Source organism: Ranitomeya imitator, chromosome 1 (genome assembly GCF_032444005.1).
Source record: "Ranitomeya imitator isolate aRanImi1 chromosome 1, aRanImi1.pri, whole genome shotgun sequence".
NCBI lineage: Eukaryota > Metazoa > Chordata > Amphibia > Anura > Dendrobatidae > Ranitomeya > Ranitomeya imitator.
In genome coordinates, this window is record NC_091282.1 from 90,468,113 (window position 1) to 90,490,458 (window position 22,346).

Here is a 22,346-nt window from a genome sequence, read left to right on the forward strand (position 1 = left end):
CGTTTTCCTATTGTTGTGATTTTATAATATTATGGAATAAAGATCTAACTTTCTAAGGATTATCCTCTGATGCCTCAGGGTTCTTGGATACTCTAAGGCAGGTCCTCTTGAACTTTAAGATGACTATTGCAGAGAGTGACACTAAGGAGGTTGCCATTTTCTCAAGGGAACCACACTTCTTGCCTGTTCTATTATTGTGTAGATATGAATTTGTTGAACGACACCATTGGCACTCTTGATTTCCTTAAAGCAAATCATTTAGACAAACATTGAAGCTGTTTGAGGGTGAAATATTTGCAAAAAGGTATTAAAGGCATCACTGAGAAACTGTTAAAAGATATAAAAGTAAGTAAGCAGCCTCTCGTTTCTGGGGTATTTCAGTTCATTTTGTGAAGAATTTTTAAAAGTCTTATAAAATTGAACAAAATTTAGATGTGTGCCGGATTTCTCGGCGGGTTCGGTGAGGCCTCTTTGTGGTCTTTTCTTTTGGTTCTGGATTGGTTATTATCGGGACGCACTCTACAGCTCTTTTCTTCTGGACTCTGTGAAGAACAATCCGATAAATCCCCGTTATTGAGCTTCGCGAGTCTTTGCCTCGGTTATTAAGAATATGATCCTCTGTAATCCCCAAATTTTCCAAAGTGTTCTTCACTTCTGTTTCATCGTCCTTTAGTGTACTCTTATCCAATAAGTGTTTTGGATCCAATTTGAAGGGTTCTAATGGTTTTGGATACTGGATGGTTTGCATCCATTCACTGTTCATGATGTAATCCACACTGCATCTTTCTGATGGTACGGGCTGAAGCATCCCTTTAATCAGCCTCTGACAGGGTTCAGATACGATAGGAGGAATGGCATATGTCCCATCAAGAATGCACTTCTTTAATTTGGCCACTGTGTCTGCTCGGAACGGCATACTGCCTGTCACCATGAAGTATAGAAGTATGCCTAACGCCCAGATATCAACAAAAATGCCTATGTAGTTTTCATCTCGAAAAAGTTCCGGGGCAGCGTATGGAGGAGAACCACAAAATGTGTTGAGAGTTTCTTCTTTTTTACTTATTGTGCTAAATCCAAAGTCTCCGACCTTCACGCAGGTGTTACTTGTGTAGAAGACATTTTCAGCTTTCAAGTCTCTGTGTATGATTTGGTTGTCATGCTGAGGATTAAAGAACAATAAAGGTTGGATGGCTGTTAATCAGATTTGTTAAGTCTATTTAAAGGATTAGGCATTTTACAATTATTGTTGGACGGAACATTATGAACAAAGGACAGAACGTGCTGAACTGATTGTAACATGGAACAGAGGAATAGATGTGTGAATTTCCATTGGGCAGTAATCTGAAACTTCTCTTATGCTGCACCTATCCTTTAGAACCTGATCTCTGACCTCAAAAGGCACTTAAAGTAACCACTTACTATTACAGTTATTACTATCTACACTATCTACAGCTCATTGACAAGACCAATTTTTATGGCATGACATCACATGTCCATCCTATCACGACAATATTGTTGCGCCAGTCTGGCTAATCCTAAGATTATACAAAACATTAGAAAAAGTGTCAATTCAACTCATCCATCCTTTGTTAGGCCACGTACACACGTTGAATGCTTGGTCAAGTGGTGACGTGTTTCTATTATACATTTCCTCTGGTTGATCCTCTCCTGATTTTGGCTTACAAATACTGAGATAAAAAACTGACCAAATACTCAACATGTGCATGTGGCCCTAGAGATAAGTATCCCAGGAGACTTCAAGGGTAGACCATGTGTGGTCTGAGTGTGGTGCATGGAGTATGGAATGGTCTGGCTTCCGGGTCAAATAGCTCTCAATGGTCCAAAATGGGATGTTCTCCAGCACTAGATGAAAGTAGTTAAAACTTGGCCTTTAGTCATATAGGATAAAAAAATGGCAGAATGAGCAAATATTAAAAAATAGCAAACATAATTGTTACGCTTTTCGCAAAGAAAAACCCTTATTCATAGCTGGATCAAGCTATGATTATTTTTTTTTTTTTTGACCGAAACGCGTAAGCATTATGTTTTTGTCTTTTTTTTTATAAATGCTCATTCTGCCAATGTTTTATCTTATATGATTAAAGGCTAACTTTTAACTACTTTCCTTTGCTGCTGGAGCACATACCCTTTTGGACCATTGAGAGCCAATCAAAAGAGTAGCCAGTGATGACGTCAGGCTAGAGGTAGTCCAGTGGCCACAGACTACCGATGTGGCCGCTGGACAGGATCCTTCTGAATCTATTTGTACCATCTCTAATATATAGTCTTTACAGGGGTTCTCCTCTGGCATATCCACAAGATCTGAGACCAGTGATATATACTTCAATAAAGAGGTGCCCAATCCAATATTCATCCTAAATGTCTCCCATATTATCTCCATTTGAACACCATTGTTACTGGTCTAGGGTAATTCATCGAATGCACCGTGTTGGACATTGGTTCAGCAGACAAAGACCTTCAAGGTGTATATCTCACACATGGTCGAAAACACCAAATGTAGAATATATGTAAGCCATGTCTCACCATATGCTTCACAGCAGACAATATCTGCGAGAAGATCACTTTGCTTTCTGATTCAGATAATTTTCCATCTGTGTTAATTTTGGCAAATAGCTCCCCTCCTCCAGCATACTCCATCACGAGATGCAGCTTAGACAGAGTCTCCACCACCTCGTAAAGTCGGATGATGTTAGGGTGATGCAGTTTCTCCATACTGGAAATCTCTCGTGATAGCAGACGTTGAGTCTTCTGGTCCAGTTTGGTCTTGTCCAATATTTTGATTGCAACTTTTTCTAGAGTTAGAGAATAAAGACAAGTTTACTACCATTAAAAAAGAGAGATACGAAGGATTGGCTGCAATGGTGAAAACATCAGGCTACTGAGACAAATATGCTAGCTTAGAAGTGGTGCAAGTGATTCACCTTGTCATTTTAGATATTTTTAAGTTGGACAACTTCTTCACGTAATGTAATCATTGGCACAATTCCCATCTCCAAAATTCAAGAGTTACCAAAAAATGACAAAATGAAAAAGAAGCCTTTAGACTTCTTTTACACTTGCCGTGATTTTGCTGCCCACTTTAGCAACCCCAATAGATTTGTATGGGGCCGCAAAATCGGGCCGCAATAATTTCACGGTGCACCATGCACCATATGGCCGTGAGGGCCGTATTTATGGCCATGAAAAAAGATCGAGCCTGCTCGATCTTTTACATGGCTTACGGACACGGCCCCCATTGAAAATCAATTGGGCCGAAAAAATAACTGAAGGTGCACCGTGACTTCCGGTTTTGCGGACCGCCATTTTTTCCCCAATACTTTTGCTATAGCATTGAGAACCCGAAAAACGGCGATCCAGAAGTTTATTGCCGTCCGTTATTGCGGGAGACCATGAAATTTGTGGGAATATGGCCCGCAAAAAAGGCCCTCAATAACGGGCCGCAAAATACCCGGTATGTGTAAAAGAAGCCTTAAAGTTGTATTTATCCCCCAGCTGCTGAAGTAATGTCAGACAGCAGCTCTCAAGTGCGGCCCCTTTAGCTGTATGAGTCATGTACCATCCATCCTGGGCCACCAATGACAGGAACTTGTATCTCTGTCAAGAGACAGCACAGTCAGGATCTGTGTAGGTGAAGGCGGCCAAAAAGAACTTTCATCCACTACATAGGGTCGCGTTTGTCGTACGCAGCTAAGTACTAAAACTGAGACACTTCACATACTAAAAGCAATGTTCACCTTCGCACTTCTTTTTTTTTTTAATATTCATTTGTTTTCTAAACACTAAATTTAGCAGATTTCTAAGTCGTCTTCTTTCAAAATGTTTCACCATTTTGCTGCTGCAGTTTGTCCTTTATTGAACCAAGTGCTCAGCAAAATTACGGTACTACAAATCGGTTAGCCTTATTTCTCAGTCCTGACAACCCTCTCTGCTCCCCTCTCCCTTCTCTCAGTGTTAGAGATAACAGCATGGAGGGGGTTGTAAACAGATCTGCAATAGAAAGGGGGGAAAGTCTCTAAATCTATATGGAGGGAAGAGAAAACAGTCTATAGGCAAGAAGGAAAGCACACACAAAGGAAATAAATGCAGCTCTGGAGCTGTGCTGTTAGGTGAAAGCGAGTGCAGACAGTAGTACTCTGGATACACACAGCGCTCTCATCCAGCCTGTATTACCGAGAGAGACACTCCCACTAGAGAAAAATCTGAAACTTGGATCCAGCTGCAAACTGTATCAAGAGGGCTGAAAATGAATGAAGGGATGAAGATTATAGACTACAGACTGAAACTGCAATTTTATTTTAGGGGTTATCTCAATATTTATAAATAGGTAAAATTGCAAAGTATTGCAAAATTGCAAGATACCTCTTATTAAAAAATCCCCTGAGTTCTCCAGAACACCGGGATTTTCAATTTTATTGCTACCAGCTACCCTGCAATCTCAGCATGGCGGGTTTTCTTTGCAAGAAGCAAGCGGCACAAGCAGTCTATGCTTTAAAGGGAAGCAGAATTGTGCGGAGCAATCTACAGACAGTGTCAGGTTGGCGCTATTATACTGATTGCAATGATACCTTCTGGAGACCTAGACTGCGCTAAAAGATGAGCAGCAAGGTGTGTATCTTCTTAATATTTTCTTTGCCAATGTTGAATGTTTTTTTTTTTCAATTCAGGAGTGGAAAACCCATTTGACATCATTCTAAGTCCTAACACAATGCAAGAAATTAGAATCTCCTGTGCTACAATGCAAAGTCCATTACCAGGCCCCCAATTATCATGATTTTGTAAATTTGGTCCTCTTAGGCCCCAACTATAACTGCAAACTATTCCCGCCCCCTTATAGATAAGCTCGTGCAAAATAAAAACACAAAGAACAAACTAAAGCCCAAAACGTCTATATATTTTTGAAAAATAAATGCGAACCATTTACCCTTGACATGAATGTTACCTTTGGTAAGGACATGAATCCCAAGTTTGACTTGTGAGAAATTTCCACTTCCTATTTCCCCGCGCAGCCTATAAAGGCCGATCCTTTTGCCCAGTGCCATCTCCTTGACCGTCTTCTCATCGTGTGACATATCATGGTTGAGCTTCTGAAAGGGCGTCAGCTTGCGCTGCTTCCCTTCTCCATCTTGTTCATAGCATTCTGACCGGGCGTAATCTTCCAGGCTGTCCTGCTTGTTCCAGCGGGAGTACCGCTGGTGTCCTGGACCCCCGCCATTCATGTACATTGCTGTCATGGTCAACATTTGGGCACCTTTAGTTAATAGTCTTATTATACAAGGGTGGAATATAACAAGTCACATCCAGATGGTCTAATAATCAAAAATGTCAAGCCAATGAGTGAGGAAGACCTTTTTTTTCGAAGGAAATGTCTCCGAGTCTTATGGATGAGTCTTAGGGTCCTCCTTAAAAAAAGTTAAGTTCTTCAAAAAGTGGTTCCAGAAGACTTCATGTAGGAGACAACTCATGTCTCCTCATTTCACCATAGGAGGACATTTCAGAGCTTTCCTTCAGTTTCATCTTCCAGTTGACTGCAAGAACTTCTTTGTCCGATGTCCTCAGCTCCGAAAGGTCTACACATGAGGCACAGCTTCCAGCCTTAGGGGAAAATCCTGCAGATCTGCAGTCGCTGGCTAGTGCTCCAGGGTGATAAGTCACTTTCTGAGTCACATGACATGACAGAGCAGGATTAAGCGACTGCAATGTCACATTAGCCTCCTTAGCACAGACAAGTCTGCATTAGATGCCTCTGAGCCTTCTCGAAAGCTATCCAGACGTCTGGTCCCACTAAGGAGAGAAATGGAAAGAATATCAATAACACATAAGTAAAACACTTTCTTCACACACATGAGTGAACCTATAATGGGGTGTATGATGTCATGGTCAAAAGTTTGTTCTAGATGGAAGAACTACAAAAGTAATGCACAAAATGTAACCCCCTGTATACCAAAACCTAAATGTGCTTCTGGCATCAAATATCACACGACAATAATATGGCTCCATACAAACTCCAAGTTGTAAACTACATCCATAAACGTCTATGGATCATGGTCCTAGTTGTAAGATACATAATACTACATCCAGAGAAGTTTATGGGGCCATGTTGTACAACACTTGTTAAATGGATCGTCCGGCTTTAGGCTACTAGTCAGGAAGTGCAAGTATGTGGTTTGCATACAATGCTCAAAACAAGTGATTTGAGCGAGGCCGGTAATAGGCTAGTCGTAATGTGGACAGAAGTGTGCAAATAACATACTCGCGGTTACATGTCCACTGCTCCTGGCGTCGCCACCGGAGAATTCCCACAGCACGCAGTGCATGTGATGTGAGGATTCACAAGTCTGCTGACACATAGGGCGACTGCAGACTTGTAGCCTAAAGCTGGACAACCCATTTAAGCTCTACTGGCCAGAGCAGAGCACCGTCCTGGCTTCTTCAGGCCATCCATGACATGGGGTCATTTATCGCTATGGCTGCCATGTAATTCTACATTTTTCATGCAACAGCTCCTGCAGTAAACAACTTTTCAGGAAAAAAAAGGTCTCCGGTGGTTGATTCTCAATGATCTGCTGGTTGGTGCTCTGGCTCACACATTAAGGGGGGTGTTTGGTATAAAAAAATTTTTTTAAAGAAATTATATTACATTAAGACCCAGAAGAAACCTTTTCTCTTTTTTTTCCTTCCATTCTGGCAGTTATAGCGTTTTTATTTTTATGTTCAAGGTCTCGTATTTTTGCTTCTTCCATTGTACTTTTAATTGACTGTTTGCAATGATTTTTTTTTTTTGGGGGGGGTCTCCGTTTCTATCCTTTATCACTTAGTTTAATTGAAACCAAACTAAACAAAACAATAACCAATAAACCAAACTCTGTCCTTCTGCTGAACATCAAGAGGACCTCATCTGTATGTGGAAAAGAGGACTCTGTGAGTAATCAGCGGGATGTGTGGATACGCAGAGATGTTAATTAGTACGTGTCCAGCAGTGCCATCTGCTTCCATTCCCAGGCTCTTCATGGAGGTTACCATAGGGAAAGTGGAGGCTGAGCAGCGCACTAGTGACTGAGCCTTTACTCAAAATTGTTCCCACCTATCGTTACAGGGATATTCATCACATCTACACTGACCTCCTGAACACACCATTATCCCCTGGACTGTCCTGTTTCCTAAACTAGGAAATGGAAATATTGGTTTGTCCAGCAGAACTTGATCTGGACTGTCCCAGAAATGTGGTTATCCCAGTTTTATAGCCATAGAATTAGTGGAATACATGATCGACATCTTTGACAGTGTCGGGTGTATAAAGCCTCATACAGTCATCCATTTTTTATGTATGTGACTTTCTTGTATATCACACGTCCCAGTTATAGTCCATGGGACTGCTCATGCCTGAGGTTTTTTACGGAGCGCGTGTCTCCAATCTTGATCCAAATCATGGATCAAGAACACCCATACAAGTCTAAGGATCTGCGAAAATCGCGGACAGCACAAGGATGGCATCAGTGTACGATCTGTGTCAGCAGCGTATCTAGGGGGGAGGCAGGCATGGCGCCTAATGTGGAGGTCCGAGGTGTCTCACTTGGTGGCTGCATTTTGTCGACCGTTCCCTGAGCCGGCTGGTAAGGTGACATCCGACTTAGAGAATGTGCAGCGCGTTGGCTCCCAGTGAGCAATTGTACTCTCGTCTTTCAGTCGCAAGTACAATGGAAATTGAAGCTTTGTCCGCCGCATCAGAACGACGTCAGCAGCATGATCTGGTCATGTGATCACGCTGCTGACGTCACTCGACGGAGCACAGAGGCGCGTGAAGAATATCGGTGGTAAGTGCTCCAGTGGAGATGAAGACACCAAAGACTAGGTGTAAAAGGCGGGGGGAAGGGATTTAGTGTGGGGTGAGATTTTCTCTGTGACAGACTTAGTGGGGAAATTTAGCTTGCAGGGTGGGGGAGATTTTTGTCAGGAGAGATTTAGCTTGAGGGGAAGGGTAGAGGAGATTTAGTGTGGGGGGCAAGGGTTTGGGGGAGATTTAGTGTAGGAGAGATTTACTTTAATGGGGGAAGATTTGAGTTGGGGAGCAAGGAAGGGACAGGTGTAGACCTTTGTATTGTCAGGTGACATCAAGCCCCGAGGTTAGTAATGGAGAGGTGTCAATAAGACGCCCCCATTAGTAACCTCATAGTCACATTGTATGAATAACACAGACACCCAGAATAAAGTCCTCTAATTGAAACAATGACACAGACTCCTTTAATAAATCTTAATTAAACCATGCTTACGACCACGCACATTCCACCGATGCCCTTGTCATCTACAAAAAAGTTAAAAATAAAAAAAAACAACAATATTCATCAGTCATCACCTTTCCGCAGAGATGATGCTAATCCATTTGTCCCACGACAGGTCTAGCTCTGCTACACCTATATGGCAGCTGCACCTACTCTTAAAATAGGTTATTAAAGGGAAGCTGTCACCAGGAAAAATGCTTTTAACCTGCAGATATGGGGTTAGTCTGCGGGTTAATAGCGTTATTATGGACCATGGGGAATAAAGTTGATTTTCTCCTGCTAGCGTTCTGCTACATGCAGGCGCCGGGCACGTTAGTAACGCTGTTAACCTGTAGATTAGCTCCATATCTGCAGAATAATAGCGTTTTTTCTGGAGACCTGTTTCCTTTAATATGAGACCTGTAGTGGTCCGACTCTTGGCACCACCACCCAATGGCAAAACATAAAGGCTTCAGCTCTCCGATCAGCAATACGTACCCTTGATTGTTTACCAGCCACAGGTTTGTACATTTTGTGGCGGCCATGTCTGGTATTACAGCTCAGAGCAGCTTCAAGTCCCTCAATTCATAAATATTAAACTTTTCAAACAAAGTTTAACTTTAATTTTCTTTTTAAGATTATTTTAAGTCCAGTGACTAGTTTATCACACTACCTTACTGGAAAATAATAATGCAACTTGGTGCAAATTTCCCCCATAATGTTTTACCGCAATATTAAGATAATGCTAATTAGTGGCTTTCAGCTGTGTTTCCTCCTTTGTAAAACCTTTTGACAGCCTATCTCTGATCTCCACCAAACAAGGGATGGAAGTGACATGAAAGGACATCACACAGAGCCATAATTACAATGCACTTTGTCTATGAAAATAAAATGACGGTAAATCACAATGAAATGATTAAAGCGCTGCATTGTGATGAGTAGCTTGTGATTAACAGATGGCCACGGCAGCTGAATGGCTTGTTTCTGAGGACAACATTTAGACTAATTAACCTTTTTTTTGCTAATCAAAAATACATATTTACGCATCGGTCACACCACGTACAGTATTTGGTGAGTTTTTTACCTCAGTATTTGTAAGCCAAAACCAGGAATTGGCTAATAAATCCAGAAGTGGTGGTGACTAGGGTTGAGCGAAACGGGTCGTTCATTTTCAAAAGTCGCCGACTTTTGGCAAAGTCGGGTTTCTTGAAACCTGATCCGACCCCTGTGCGGGGTCGGCCATGCGGTACGCGACTTTCGCGCCAAAGTCGTGTTTCAATGACGCGAAAAGCGCCATTTCTCAGCCAATGAAGGTAAACGCAGAGTGTGGGCAGCGTGATGACATAGGTCCTGGTCCCCACCATCTTAGAGAAGGGCATTGCAGTGATTGGCTTGCTGTCTGCGGCGTCACAGGGGCTATAAAGGGGCGTTCCCGCCGACCGCCATGTTACTGCTGCTGATCTGAGCTTAGGGAGAGGTTGCTGCCGCTTCGTCAGAAGCAGGGATAGCGTTAGGCAGGGTCCATTAACCACCAAACCGCTTGTGCTGTAGCGATTTCCACTGCCCAACACCACCTTCGGTGTGCAGGGACAGTGGAAGCTACATTTTTTTTTTTTCCCCTCAGCGCTGTAGCTCATTGGGCTGCCCTAGAAGGCTCCCTGATAGCTGCATTGCTGTGTGTACGCCGCTGTGCAAACCAACTGCTTTTTTCAAAGCACAAATCCTCTTGTTCCTTCCTTTCTGCACAGCTATCTTTTTTGTCTGTCCACACTTTTTATTTAATTTGTGCATCAGTCCACTCCTTATTGCTGCCTGCCATACCTGGCTGAGATTACTGCAGGGAGATAGTAATTGAAGGACACTCCCTGTTTTTTTTTTTTTTTTTTTGTGGGAGATTAAGATTGACATTTCTGCTAGAGTGCCATCCCTGTGTGTGCCATCTCTCACTCAGTGGGCCATAGAAAGCCTATTTATTTTTTTGCTTGATTTGGGTTATAAAATCTACCTGAAAAAATCACTACATCAATCAGTGGGAGAAAAATATTGGCCTCAGGGCTTGTGTGCCACTCTTGACTCCTGTGTGTGCCATCTCTCAGTCAGTGGGCCATAGAAAGCCTATTTATTTTTTTGCTTGATTTTGGTTCTAAAATCTACCTGAAAAAATCACTACATCAATCAGTGGGAGAAAAATATTGGCCTCAGGGCTTGTGTGCCACTCTTGACTCCTGTGTGCATCATCACTCACTCAGTGGGCCATAGAAAGCCCTTTTTTTTTTTTTTTTTTTTGCTTGATTTGGGTTCTAAATTCTACCTGAAAAAATCAATAAATCAATCAGTGGGAGATTAATATTGGCCTTTGGGCTTGTGTGCCAGTCCTAAGCGTGCCATCTCTCTCTCTCAGATAGTGGGCCATAGAACGCCTATTTATTACTTTTTTTATTGGGTTTATAAATTTTCCCTGGAACAAAAAAAAAAAAAGTGGGAGATTAATATTGGCCTCTGGGCTTGTGTGCCAGTCCTGAGCGTGCCATCTCTCTCACAAATAGTGGGCCATAGAAAGCCAATTTATTTATTTGTTTTTGGTTTTATAAATTCTCCCTGAAAAAAAAAAGGGAGATTAATATTGGCCTTTGGGCTTGTGTGCCAGTCCTAAGCGTGCCATCTCTCTCTCTCTCTCAGATAGTGGGCCATAGAAAGCCTATTTATTATTTTTTTTATTGGGTTTATAAATTTTCCCTGGAACAAAAAAAAAAAAGTGGGAGATAAATATTGGCCCCTGGGCTTGTGTGCCACTCCTGACTCCTGTGTGCGTCATCTCTCACTCAGTGGGCCATAGAAAGCCTTTTTTTGTTTTATGTGATTTCTAAATTCTCCCTGAAAAAATCATTTTATTTTATTTGGTTTCTAAATTCTTCCTGAAAAAATCATTTTATTCTATTTTTTTTTTTCCTAAAGTCTCCCTGAAAAAAAAACAAAAAACAAATCAGTGGGAGATTAATATTGCCCTTTCTGCTTGTGTGCCAGTCTTGACTCCTGGGTGTGCCATCTCTCTCTCTCTCTCCAATTGTGGGCCATAGAAAGCCTATTATTTTTTTAGCTTGATGTGGGTTCCAAAATCTACCTGAAAAAATCACTACATCAATCAGTGGGAGATAAATATTGGCCTCTGGGCTTGTGTGCCACTCCTGACTCCTGTGTGCATCATCTCTCACTCAGTGGGCCATAGAAAGCCTTTTTTTGTTTTATTTGTTTTCTAAATTCTCCCTGAAAAAACCATTTTATTTTATTTGGTTTCTAAATTCTTCCTGAAAAAATCATTTTATTCTATTATTTTTTTTTCCTAAAGTCTCCCTGAAAAAAAAAAAAAAAAACAAATCAGTGGGAGATTAATATTGCCCTTTCTGCTTGTGTGCCACTCTTGACTCCTGGGTGTGCCATCTCTCTCTCTGTCTCCAATTGTGGGCCATAGAAAGCCTATTATTTTTTTAGCTTGATTTGGGTTCCAAAATCTACCTGAAAAAATCACTACATCAATCAGTGGGAGATAAATATTGGCCTCTGGGCTTGTGTGCCACTCCTGACTCCTGTGTGCGTCATCTCTCACTCAGTGGGCCATAGAAAGCCTTTTTTTGTTTTATTTGTTTTCTAAATTCTCCCTGAAAAAATCATTTTATTTTATTTGGTTTCTAAATTCTTCCTGAAAAAATCATTTTATTCTATTACTTTTTTTTCCTAAAGTCTCCCTGAAAAAAAAAAAAAAAAAACAAATCAGTGGGAGATTAATATTGCCCTTTCTGCTTGTGTGTCAGTCTTGACTCCTGGGTGTGCCATCTCTCTCTCTCTCTCCAATTGTGGGCCATAGAAAGCCTATTATTTTTTTAGCTTGATTTGGGTTCCAAAATCTACCTGAAAAAATCACTACATCAATCAGTGGGAGATAAATATTGGCCTCTGGGCTTGTGTGCCACTCCTGACTCCTGTGTGCGTCATCTCTCACTCAGTGGGCCATAGAAAGCCTTTTTTTGTTTTATTTGTTTTCTAAATTCTCCCTGAAAAAATCATTTTATTTTATTTGGTTTCTAAATTCTTCCTGAAAAAATCATTTTATTCTATTATTTTTTTTTCCTAAAGTCTCCCTGAAAAAAAAAAAAAAACAAATCAGTGGGAGATTAATATTGCCCTTTCTGCTTGTGTGCCAGTCTTGACTCCTGGGTGTGCCATCTCTCTCTCTCTCTCTCCAATTGTGGGCCATAGAAAGCCTATTATTTTTTTAGCTTGATTTGGGTTCCAAAATCTACCTGAAAAAATCACTACATCAATCAGTGGGAGATAAATATTGGCCTCTGGGCTTGTGTGCCACTCCTGACTCCTGTGTGCGTCATCTCTCACTCAGTGGGCCATAGAAAGCCTTTTTTTGTTTTATTTGTTTTCTAAATTCTCCCTGAAAAAATCATTTTATTTTATTTGGTTTCTAAATTCTTCCTGAAAAAATCATTTTATTCTATTATTTTTTTTTCCTAAAGTCTCCCTGAAAAAAAAAAAAAACACAAATCAGTGGGAGATTAATATTGCCCTTTCTGCTTGTGTGCCAATCTTGACTCCTGGGTGTGCCATCTCTCTCTCTGTCTCCAATTGTGGGCCATAGAAAGCCTATTATTTTTTTAGCTTGATTTGGGTTCCAAAATCTACCTGAAAAAATCACTACATCAATCAGTGGGAGATAAATATTGGCCTCTGGGCTTGTGTGCCACTCCTGACTCCTGTGTGCGTCATCTCTCACTCAGTGGGCCATAGAAAGCCTTTTTTTTGTTTTATTTGTTTTCTAAATTCTCCCTGAAAAAAACATTTTATTTTATTTGGTTTCTAAATTCTTCCTGAAAAAATCATTTTATTCTATTATTTTTTTTTCCTAAAGTCTCCCTGAAAAAACAAAAAAAAACAAATCAGTGGGAGATTAATATTGCCCTTTCTGCTTGTGTGCCAGTCTTGACTCCTGGGTGTGCCATCTCTCTCTCTCTCTCCAATTGTGGGCCATAGAAAGCCTATTATTTTTTTAGCTTGATTTGGGTTCCAAAATCTACCTGAAAAAATCACTACATCAATCAGTGGGAGATAAATATTGGCCTCTGGGCTTGTGTGCCACTCCTGACTCCTGTGTGCGTCATCTCTCACTCAGTGGGCCATAGAAAGCCTTTTTTTGTTTTATTTGTTTTCTAAATTCTCCCTGAAAAAATCATTTTATTTTATTTGGTTTCTAAATTCTTCCTGAAAAAATCATTTTATTCTATTAGTTTTTTTCCTAAAGTCTCCCTGAAAAAAAAAAAAAATCAAATCAGTGGGAGATTAATATTTACATTTGTGCTTCAGTGACAGTCCTGCGTGTGTGTCATCTCTCTCATTTGTTGCCACCAACAACAGAGTGTGTAACATTGTGCCTGATTTTCGTTGTGGTCTCACTCACCTGTAAAGGGGTAGCTAAATCATACTGAAGTTATAGCTCACCGTGTAATTTGTGTGACAGCAACAAATACCGTTAGTTTGTTTACGTTTTTAAAACAATGAGGAAGTCTGGTGGAAGAGGTCGTGGCCGGGGGCGTTCATTGTCAGCTGGTAATGAGGGTAGTGGTAGTGGTGGAGCATCAGCTGGTCGTGGGAAAATAAATATTGCACCTAAGTCTGGAGCTGTGGAGCCAGGTTCGTCGTCTGGCTACACAAGGCCTCGAACGCTCCCTTTTCTGGGAGTAGGAAAACCGCTTTTAAAGCCGGAGCAGCAAGAGCAAGTTTTGGCTTATCTTGCTGACTCAGCCTCTAGCTCTTTTGCCTCCTCTCGTGAAACTGGTAAATGTCAAAGCAGCGCGTCGTTAGTGGATGTTCACGGTCAGGGACAAGTCGCTTCCTTGTCCTCCTCAGCAAAAACAACAACAGAGAAGAATGCAGCAGGCGACACAACGGGTTACTCCATGGAGCTCTTTACACATACCGTCCCTGGCTTAGAAAGTGAAGCAGTTAACAGTCCATGCCCATTACAAGTTGAATCTGACATGGAGTGCACTGATGCACAGCCACAGCCAGACTACTATGCTGGTCCTTTGACTCAGACCACAACATTGCCCTCGCAGGGTAATGATCAAGAATCAGACCCTGATGAGACTATGTTGCCCCATCACGAACGCTATACCACCGACCGACACGGTGACACAGACGAAGTTGCACACGAGCTACAAGAAGAGGTAATAGATGACCCAGTTCTTGACCCCGATTGGCAGCCATTGGGGGAACAGGGTGCAGGTGGCAGCAGTTCTGAAGCGGAGGAGGAGGGGCCGCAGCAGGCATCAACATCGCAACAGGTTCCATCTGCCGGGCCCGTATCTTGCCCAAAAGGCGTGGCAAAGCCAAAACCTGTTGGAGGACAGCGTGGCCATCCGGTTAAAGCTCAGTCTGCAATGCCTGAAAAGGTATCCGATGCTAGAAAGAGTGCAGTCTGGCATTTTTTTAAACAACATCCAATTGATCAGCGCAAAGTCATCTGTCAAAAATGTTCAACTACCTTAAGCAGAGGACAGAATCTGAAAAGTCTCAATACAAGTTGCATGCATAGACATTTAACCACCATGCATTTGCAAGCCTGGACTAACTACCAAACGTCCCTTAAGGTTGTAGCACCCTCGGCCAATGAAGCTAGTCAGCAACGCAACATCCCTTCCGGCAGTGTAGGGCCACCATTTTCCGCACCACCTGCAGTATCTGTGCAGGTTTCTTTGCCAGGCCAAAGCAGTCAGGGTCAGGGAATCACCAGTTTCGTAGTAGGAAACACTGCATCTAGGACACCGGCGGCAACAATACCATCTCCCACCGTCTCTCAGTCTGCCATGTCCACCGGCACCCCCGCTAGTTCCACGATCTCCAGCTCTCCAGTCCAGCTCACCCTACATGAGACTATGGTTAGAAAAAGGAAGTACTTTGCCTCGCATCCGCGTACACAGGGTTTGAACGCCCACATAGCTAGACTAATCTCGTTAGAGATGATGCCCTACCGGTTAGTTGAAAGCGAAGCTTTCAAAGCCCTGATGGACTACGCTGTACCACGCTACGAGCTACCCAGTCGACACTTTTTTTCCAGAAAAGCCATCCCAGCCCTCCACCAGCATGTTAAAGAGCGCATCGTCCATGCACTCAGGCAATCTGTGAGCACAAAGGTGCACCTGACAACAGATGCATGGACCAGTAGGCATGGCCAGGGACGTTACGTGTCCATCACGGCACACTGGGTAAATGTGGTGGATGCAGGGTCCACAGGGGACAGCAAGTTTGGGACAGTTCTGCCTAGCCCACGGTCTAGGAAACAGTTGGCTGTAGCCGTTCGCACCCCCTCCTCCTCCTCTTCGTCCTCCTGCAGAAGCGAGAGCTCGTCCACAGACCGCAGTCGCACAACCACTCCATCCGCAGCTGCCACTGTTGCACACCAGGTCTCCCATTATGGGGCAGCTACTGGCAAACGTCAGCAGGCTGTATTGGCTATGAAGTGTTTGGGCGACAACAGACACACCGCGGAAGTTCTGTCCGAGTTCTTGCAGAAAGAAACGCAGTCGTGGCTGGGCACTGTAGATCTTGAGGCAGGCAAGGTAGTGAGTGATAACGGAAGGAATTTCATGGCTGCCATCTCCCTTTCCCAACTGAAACACATTCCTTGCCTGGCTCACACCTTAAACCTGGTGGTGCAGTGCTTCCTGAAAAGTTATCCGGGGTTATCCGACCTGCTCCTCAAAGTGCGTGGACTTTGCTCACATATCCGCCGTTCGCCCGTACACTCCAGCCGTATGCAGACCTATCAGCATTCTTTGAACCTTCCCCAGCATCGCCTAATCATAGATGTTGCAACAAGGTGGAACTCAACACTGCACATGCTTCAGAGACTGTGCGAACAGAGGCGGGCTGTTATGTTTTTGTGGGAGGATACACATACACGGGCAGGCAGTAGGATGGCAGACATGGAGTTGTCAGGTGTGCAGTGGTCGAAGATTCAAGACATGTGTCAAGTCCTTCAGTGTTTTGAGGAATGCACACGGCTGGTTAGTGCAGACAACGCCATAATAAGCATGAGCATCCCCCTAATGCGTCTGCTGATGCAAAGTTTGACGCACATAAAGGATCAGGCGTCTGCAGCTGAGGAAGAGGAAAGCCTTGATGACAGTCAGCCATTGTCTGGCCAGGGCAGTGTACAGGACGAGTTAGCGGGCGAAGAGGAGGAGGAGGACGAGGAGGATGATGGGGATGATTATATTTTTAATGAGGAAGCTTTTCCGGGGCCACTGGAAATTGGTGGCGCGGCAAGGCCGGGTTCTGGTTTTTGGAGGGACAAAAGTGACGTGGATTTGCCTGAAACTGCCCCTCAACCAAGCACAACCGCAGATTTGAGAACTGGAACTTTGGCCCACATGGCGGATTATGCCTTACGTATCCTCAAAAGGGACACACGCATAACTAAAATGATGAACGATGACGAATGCGATTACTGGTTGGCCTGCCTCCTTGATCCTCGCTATAAAGGCAAATTGCAAAATATAATGCCACATGAGAACTTGGAACTAATATTAGCAACCAAACAATCAACTCTTGTTGACCGTTTGCTTCTGGCATTCCCTGCACACAGCGCCCGTGATCGTTCTCACACGAGCTGCAGGGGCCAGCAGACCAGAGGAGTTAGAGGGGCAGAAATCCGAAGTGGCGTTGGCCAGAGGGGTTTTCTGACCAGGTTGTGGAGTGATTTTGCTATGACCGCAGACAGGACAGGTACTGCAGCATCAATTCAAAGTGACAGGAGACAACATTTGTCCAGTATGGTTACAAACTATTTTTCATCCCTTATCGATGTTCTCCCTCAACCGTCATTCCCATTTGATTACTGGGCATCAAAATTAGACACCTGGCCAGAATTGGCAGAATATGCATTGCAGGAGCTTGCTTGCCCGGCAGCTAGTGTCCTATCAGAAAGAGTATTCAGTGCTGCAGGTTCAATACTAACAGAAAAAAGGACTCGTCTGGCTACCCAAAATGTAGATGATCTAACCTTCATTAAAATGAACCACAACTGGATTTCGAAATCTTTTGCGCCACCTTGCCCGGCTGACACCTAGCTTTCCTATGAAAAGGTCTTGCCTGTGGACTATTCTGAATGCCTTTTCCAATCTCGTAATTTTCTGCACCTGATTGTCCAGCATACGACATGTTTACACCTCACTAAATGGCCAAACTCCCCACACGGGGCCGTGGTATCGACACTTGGCGACAGCACCCGTGAGAGTGCTGTTTGTCTGAAGAGGTGGGTGTGCCCGCTTTTGGTCGACGGCACTGCCACTGGGTCCCTCCTAGTACAATAAAGTGTCTCTGGCGGTGGTGGTGCGCACCCAACGTCAGACACACCGTTGTAATGTGAGGGGCCCTGGGCCTGTACCGCCGGCCACAAGACGGTTCCCCCCCCCCAGCTCAAACAGTGCTCTACCACTTGCAAAATTATCTCACAGCTCCACTAATGTTTAGTCTATGCGCTGACATCCTTCAATGCCTGCCACTGACAATACCATTGTATTGACATTTTTGTTATGTTAGGCCTTCGAAGCCTGTCTGCGGTCACTCCTTCCACTATGCCTCCACTGACCACACCACTGCTGCCCGTGTACCCCTGGAACCAATTTAAAATTGCCTACAGCCAGCCCAATTTTTTTATTTTAGGCCTTCGATGCCTGTCTGCGGTCCATTCTTTCTACTACTACTACACTGACCAGGCCACTGCTGCCCGTGTACCCCTGGAACCAATTTAAAATTGCCTACAGCCATGCGTTATTATTTTAGGCCTTCGATGCCTGTCTGCGGTCACTCCTTCCACTAGGCCTCCACTGACCACACCACTGCTGCCCGTGTACCCCTGGAACCAATTTAAAATTGCCTACAGCCATGTGTTATTATTTTAGGCCTTCGATGCCTGTCTGCGGTCACTCCTTACAATATGCCTCCACTGACCACACCACTGCTGCCCGTGTACCCCTGGAACCAATTTAAAATTGCCTACAGCCATGTGTTATTATTTTAGGCCTTCGATGCCTGTCTGCGGTCACTCCTTCCACTAGGCCTCCACTGACCACACCACTGCTGCCCGTGTACCCCTGGAACCAATTTAAAATTGCCTACAGCCATGTGTTATTATTTTAGGCCTTCGATGCCTGTCTGCGGTCACTCCTTACAATATGCCTCCACTGACCACACCACTGCTGCCCGTGTACCCCTGGAACCAATTTAAAATTGCCTACAGCCATGTGTTATTATTTTAGGCCTTCGATGCCTGTCTGCGGTCACTCCTTCCACTAGGCCTCCACTGACCACACCACTGCTGCCCGTGTACCCCTGGAACCAATTTAAAATTGCCTACAGCCATGTGTTATTATTTTAGGCCTTCGATGCCTGTCTGCGGTCACTCCTTCCACTAGGCATCCACTGACCACACCACTGCTGCCCGTGTACCCCTGGAACCAACATCAGAAAATATAAAAATAAGTATTTTGCTTATAAAAAAGAAAATACTGGAGAGATATCAAATGCAGACATTTTAACATTAAAAACAAACACATACAACAAAAATCTGGTACAGTACTAAAAATGGCCACCAGATACAATAACTTTCTCCTGCAAGTAGTTAACTGAAAGTTTTTTTCAATTTAAAACACAGATATGGCATCCACCGAGTGTTGTCCTGTCGCGTCTTTTTTATATTATTGCCAAGAAGATGCAAAACAATGAAAATAATAAAATCATTATTTACCAAAAAAATAGAGTAAGTCAAAACCACATTGCAAATAAACATTCATTACAAATAAAGAAGCAGGGCGCGTCCGAGGGTGAGTATATACCTAATAAGAATATAATCACCCTCGGACGCGCCCTGCTTCTTTCCGACAGCCTTCCTTCCTAAGAATCAGCCCTTCCGTGGTGTAGAGAGAGGGTTTGTTACACTCCAAGGTGTTCCCCAGGTTGCCTTTCCTGAGCTTCGATCTTCATGCTCTCGTTTAGTAGTTGTCGGAAAGTAGGCTGCATTAGGCCTACAAATTGGGTATGGGGTGGAGAGAGATGGTGTGTTACACTCCAAGGTGTTCCCCAGGTTTCCTTGCCATTGCTTCGTTCTTCCGACTCTCGTTTAGTAGTTGTAGAAAACTACACTGCATTAGGCCTACAAAATGGGTATCGGGTGGAGAGAGATGGTGTGTTACACTCCAAGGTGTTCCCCAGGTTGCCTTTCCTGAGCTTCGATCTTCCGGCTCTCGTTTAGTAGTTGTTGGAAACTACACTGCATTAGGCCTACAAATTGGGTATGGGGTGTAGAGAGATGGTGTGTTCCACTCCAAGGTGTTCTCCAGGTTGCCTTTCCTGAGCTTCGATCTTCCGGCTTTCGTTTAGTAGTTGTTGGAAACTACACTGCATTAGGCCTACAAATTGGGTATGGGGTGTAGAGAGATGGTGTGTTCCACTCCAAGGTATTCTCCAGGTTGCCTTTCCTGAGCTTCGATCTTCCGGCTCTCGTTTAGTAGTTCTTGGAAACTACACTGCATTAGGCCTACAAATTGGGTATGGGGTGTAGAGAGATGGTGTGTTCCACTCCAAGGTGTTCTCCAGGTTGCCTTTCCTGAGCTTCGATCTTCCGGCTCTCGTTTAGTAGTTCTTGGAAACTACACTGCATTAGGCCTACAAATTGGGTATGGGGTGTAGAGAGATGATGTGTTCCACTCCAAGGTGTTCCCCAGGTTGCCTTTCCTGAGCTTCGATCTTCCGGCTCTCGTTTAGTAGTTCTTGGAAACTACACTGCATTAGGCCTACAAATTGGGTATGGGGTGTAGAGAGATGGTGTGTTCCACTCCAAGGTGTTCCCCAGGTTGCCTTTCCTGAGCTTCGATCTTCCGGCTCTCGTTTAGTAGTTGTTGGAAACTACGCTGCATTAGGCCTACAAATTGGGTATGGGGTGTAGAGAGATGGTGTGTTCCACTCCAAGGTGTTCCCCAGGTTTCCTCGCCAATGCTTCGATCATCATGCTCTCGTTTAGTAGTTGTTGGAAACTACGCTGCATTAGGCCTACAAATTGGGTATGGGGTGGAGAGAGATGGTGTGTTACACTCCAAGGTGTTCCCCAGGTTTCCTTGCCATTGCTTCGGTCTTCCGACTCTCGTTTAGTAGTTGTAGAAAACTACACTGCATTAGGCCTACAAAATGGGTATCGGGTGGAGAGAGATGGTGTGTTACACTCCAAGGTGTTCCCCAGGTTGCCTTTCCTGAGCTTCGATCTTCCGGCTCTCGTTTAGTAGTTGTTGGAAACTACACTGCATTAGGCCTACAAATTGGGTATGGGGTGTAGAGAGATGGTGTGTTCCACTCCAAGGTGTTCTCCAGGTTGCCTTTCCTGAGCTTCGATCTTCCGGCTCTCATTTAGTAGTTCTTGGAAACTACACTGCATTAGGCCTACAAATTGGGTATGGGGTGTAGAGAGATGGTGTGTTCCACTCCAAGGTGTTCTCCAGGTTGCCTTTCCTGAGCTTCGATCTTCCGGCTCTCGTTTAGTAGTTGTTGGAAACTACACTGCATTAGGCCTACAAATTGGGTATGGGGTGTAGAGAGATGGTGTGTTCCACTCCAAGGTGTTCTCCAGGTTGCCTTTCCTGAGCTTCGATCTTCCGGCTCTCATTTAGTAGTTCTTGGAAACTACACTGCATTAGGCCTACAAATTGGGTATGGGGTGTAGAGAGATGGTGTGTTCCACTCCAAGGTGTTCCCCAGGTTGCCTTTCCTGAGCTTCGATCTTCCGGCTCTCGTTTAGTAGTTCTTGGAAACTACGCTGCATTAGGCCTACAAATTGGGTATGGGGTGTAGAGAGATGGTGTGTTCCACTCCAAGGTGTTCCCCAGGTTGCCTTTCCTGAGCTTCGATCTTCCGGCTCTCGTTTAGTAGTTCTTGGAAACTACACTGCATTAGGCCTACAAATTGGGTATGGGGTGTAGAGAGATGGTGTGTTCCACTCCAAGGTGTTCCCCAGGTTGCCTTTCCTGAGCTTCGATCTTCCGGCTCTCGTTTAGTAGTTGTTGGAAACTACGCTGCATTAGGCCTACAAATTGGGTATGGGGTGTAGAGAGATGGTGTGTTCCACTCCAAGGTGTTCCCCAGGTTTCCCCGCCAATGCTTCGATCATCATGCTCTCGTTTAGTAGTTGTTGGAAACTACGCTGCATTAGGCCTACAAATTGGGTATGGGGTGTAGAGAGATGGTGTGTTCCACTCCAAGGTGTTCTCCAGGTTGCCTTTCCTGAGCTTCGATTTTCTGGCTCTCGTTTAGTAGTTGTTGGAAACTACGCTGCATTAGGCCTACAAAATGGGTATGGGGTGTAGAGAGATGGTGTGTTCCACTCCAAGGTGTTCTCCAGGTTGCCTTTCCTGAACTTCTATCTTCAGGCTCTCATTAAATTGTGGTTAAACGGAACAACTGCATTTGGCGTACTAGTTGGTTTGGGGCCTACTATCGGTGTCTGCCACTCCTTGCTGTTCTCCTGGTTTCCTGTCCTGAAATTCCGTTTTCAGGCGCTCGTTAAGTAGTTGTTAATGTTAGACTGCATTTGGCCTACTAGTTGGGTTGGGGCCTACTATCGGTGTCTGCCACTCCTTGCTGTTCTCCTCCACTGAACAAAGCTGTGCCGCCTGTTTACTACGGTTGCCAATTTTGAACTGCATTTCGACTACTTACTGATTTGGGCCTACTCTCTGTGTCAGCCTCTCATTCCAGTTGTCCTCCACTGCAATGCCCCCTGGTTATTCCTGTGTTACCAATTTTGAACTGCATTTAGCCAACTTTATTCTTTGGGCCTATATCTGTGTTTCCTCCTCATCCTGCCCATTGCCCAGCCAGTGATAGATGAGTCTGCTGGTACATTGACCCATAACGCAACATTCCCCGTGCACGCTACACAACAACATTGTGACCCTGCTGAAAGTCAGGTTGCTCTTCCCGCATACCATACCACCTTACACGGGGACAAAGAGGAAG

General features: G+C 44.1%; 1 protein-coding gene across 2 annotated transcripts in view; it reads right to left on the reverse strand.

Moving 5' to 3' along the window:
- Nucleotides 1–281: 281 nt before the first annotated feature.
- Nucleotides 282–22,346, reverse strand: part of NIM1K (NIM1 serine/threonine protein kinase) — a 128,337-nt gene continuing 106,272 nt past the window's right edge. For both annotated transcript variants that reach the window (XM_069748759.1, XM_069748751.1), the window contains exons 2-4: nucleotides 4,961–5,802; nucleotides 2,545–2,813; nucleotides 282–1,159 (exon numbers count right to left, since the gene is read on the reverse strand). In XM_069748759.1, the coding sequence (XP_069604860.1) occupies nucleotides 410–1,159; nucleotides 2,545–2,813; nucleotides 4,961–5,261 (1,320 nt within the window). In that variant the 5' untranslated portion in view covers nucleotides 5,262–5,802 and the 3' untranslated portion in view covers nucleotides 282–409. The remainder of the gene's footprint in view (nucleotides 1,160–2,544; nucleotides 2,814–4,960; nucleotides 5,803–22,346) is intronic.